A 1,347-nucleotide genomic window follows, 5' to 3' on the forward strand; every position below is an offset into this window, starting at 1 on the left:
TCCAACCCCCCTGCCTGGCAGGGCCACCAAACATACACATTTACTAGATCAGGTTGCCCAGGGCCCCGTCCAACCTGGCCTTGAACACCGCCAAGGACAGGGCATCCACAACCTGGATGCTTGGGCAACCCGGGCAACCATACATCAGGTTGCCCAGGGTCCCACATGCACGCCAGTGGGGCCCGCAGCAAGGAACTGCTAAAACCAGCGCACACCAGTTGCTGTAACAGAACTTGGAGATGGCTCATCATCGGAGAGGCGCAAAACAAAACTCAAGGCGTTACTCGGAATCCCTGCCATGAAGGACCGCCTTCAAACAGCGACCAACATGGCGCCCTGCGGTGCATGCGCGGAGAGCGCGGGGCGGCAGCGCCTGCGCGCTGATGCAGCTGCGGGCTGAGGCGCCGTCGGCCGCAGCGGGCTCGGTGACCGGCGTCCTGCGGGCCAGCCCCGCCGTCGCTCCCCCGTCCTCCGCCTCCTCCTCCGCCTCCTCCTCCTCCTCGCCGCCGCAGCTGGCGCTGCTCGTGATGCAGCCGTGCGGCGGCGAGGAGGAGGCGGCGGCGGCGGGAGGCGGAGTGCTGCCGGTCGCCGATGCGCCGCTGCCGCCGTCCGCAGCGGGCGGCCTGATGCTGTTCTACGAGCTGGGCCCCGCCGACGGCGAGGCAGAGACCGGGGAAGAGGAGACGGCGGCGGCGGGGGCGGGTGGCGAGAGCACGGCCAGCCCCGAGGAGCTGGAGGAGGAGGAGCAGGCGGCGGCCTCCAGCGGAGAAACGGCGGCGGGCGGAGGCTGCAAGAGCTGCACGTACCAGGGCTGCAGCGAGACCACCACGCAGGTGGCGAAGCAGCGCAAGCCGTGGATGTGCAAGCGGCACCGCAATAAGATGTACAAGGACAAGTACAAGCGCAAGAAGAGCGACCAGGCCATGGGCGGAGGCGGCGCTGCGGCGGCCAACGCGGGGGGCGGCCCCAGGGCTGAGGTGAGGCGGGGGGCGGAACGTTGTGGGTGGAAAAGTGGTTTTAGCTGTGCGAGTAGTGCCTGCTTTGAGCTTCACTCATTGCTTTTGCTTTGCAACGGGAACTCGTGTGCTTCTGTCTGCTTCCCCTTTGTCATCTGTGGAGCGTCTCCAGCTCTAGTTGCTACTCAGCCTGTAGAGCAGAAGGCTCCAGTGAGGCATCGTTGCAGCCTTCCAGTACTTAAAGAGACAGAATGACCCGGGTTGGAAGGGACCTCAAGGATCATGTAGTTCCAACCCCCCACCAAACATACACCTTTACTAGATCAGGTTGCCCAGGGCCCCGTCCAACCTGGTCTTGAACACCTCCAAGGACGGGGCATCCACAACCTCC

At 65.1% G+C, this 1,347-nt stretch overlaps 1 protein-coding gene across 1 annotated transcript; it reads left to right on the plus strand.

Annotated features, from left to right (window-relative positions):
- Positions 1–345: 345 nt before the first annotated feature.
- On the plus strand, positions 346–1,249 carry RFXAP (regulatory factor X associated protein). The gene is given in 2 exon segments (XM_015850121.2): positions 346–379; positions 382–1,249. Coding segments are annotated over 2 exon segments (864 nt in total). The 3' UTR covers positions 1,212–1,249.
- The last annotated feature ends 98 nt before the right edge of the window (positions 1,250–1,347 follow it).

Source organism: Coturnix japonica (assembly GCF_001577835.2).
Source record: "Coturnix japonica isolate 7356 chromosome 1 unlocalized genomic scaffold, Coturnix japonica 2.1 chr1random2126, whole genome shotgun sequence".
Taxonomy (NCBI): domain Eukaryota; kingdom Metazoa; phylum Chordata; class Aves; order Galliformes; family Phasianidae; genus Coturnix; species Coturnix japonica.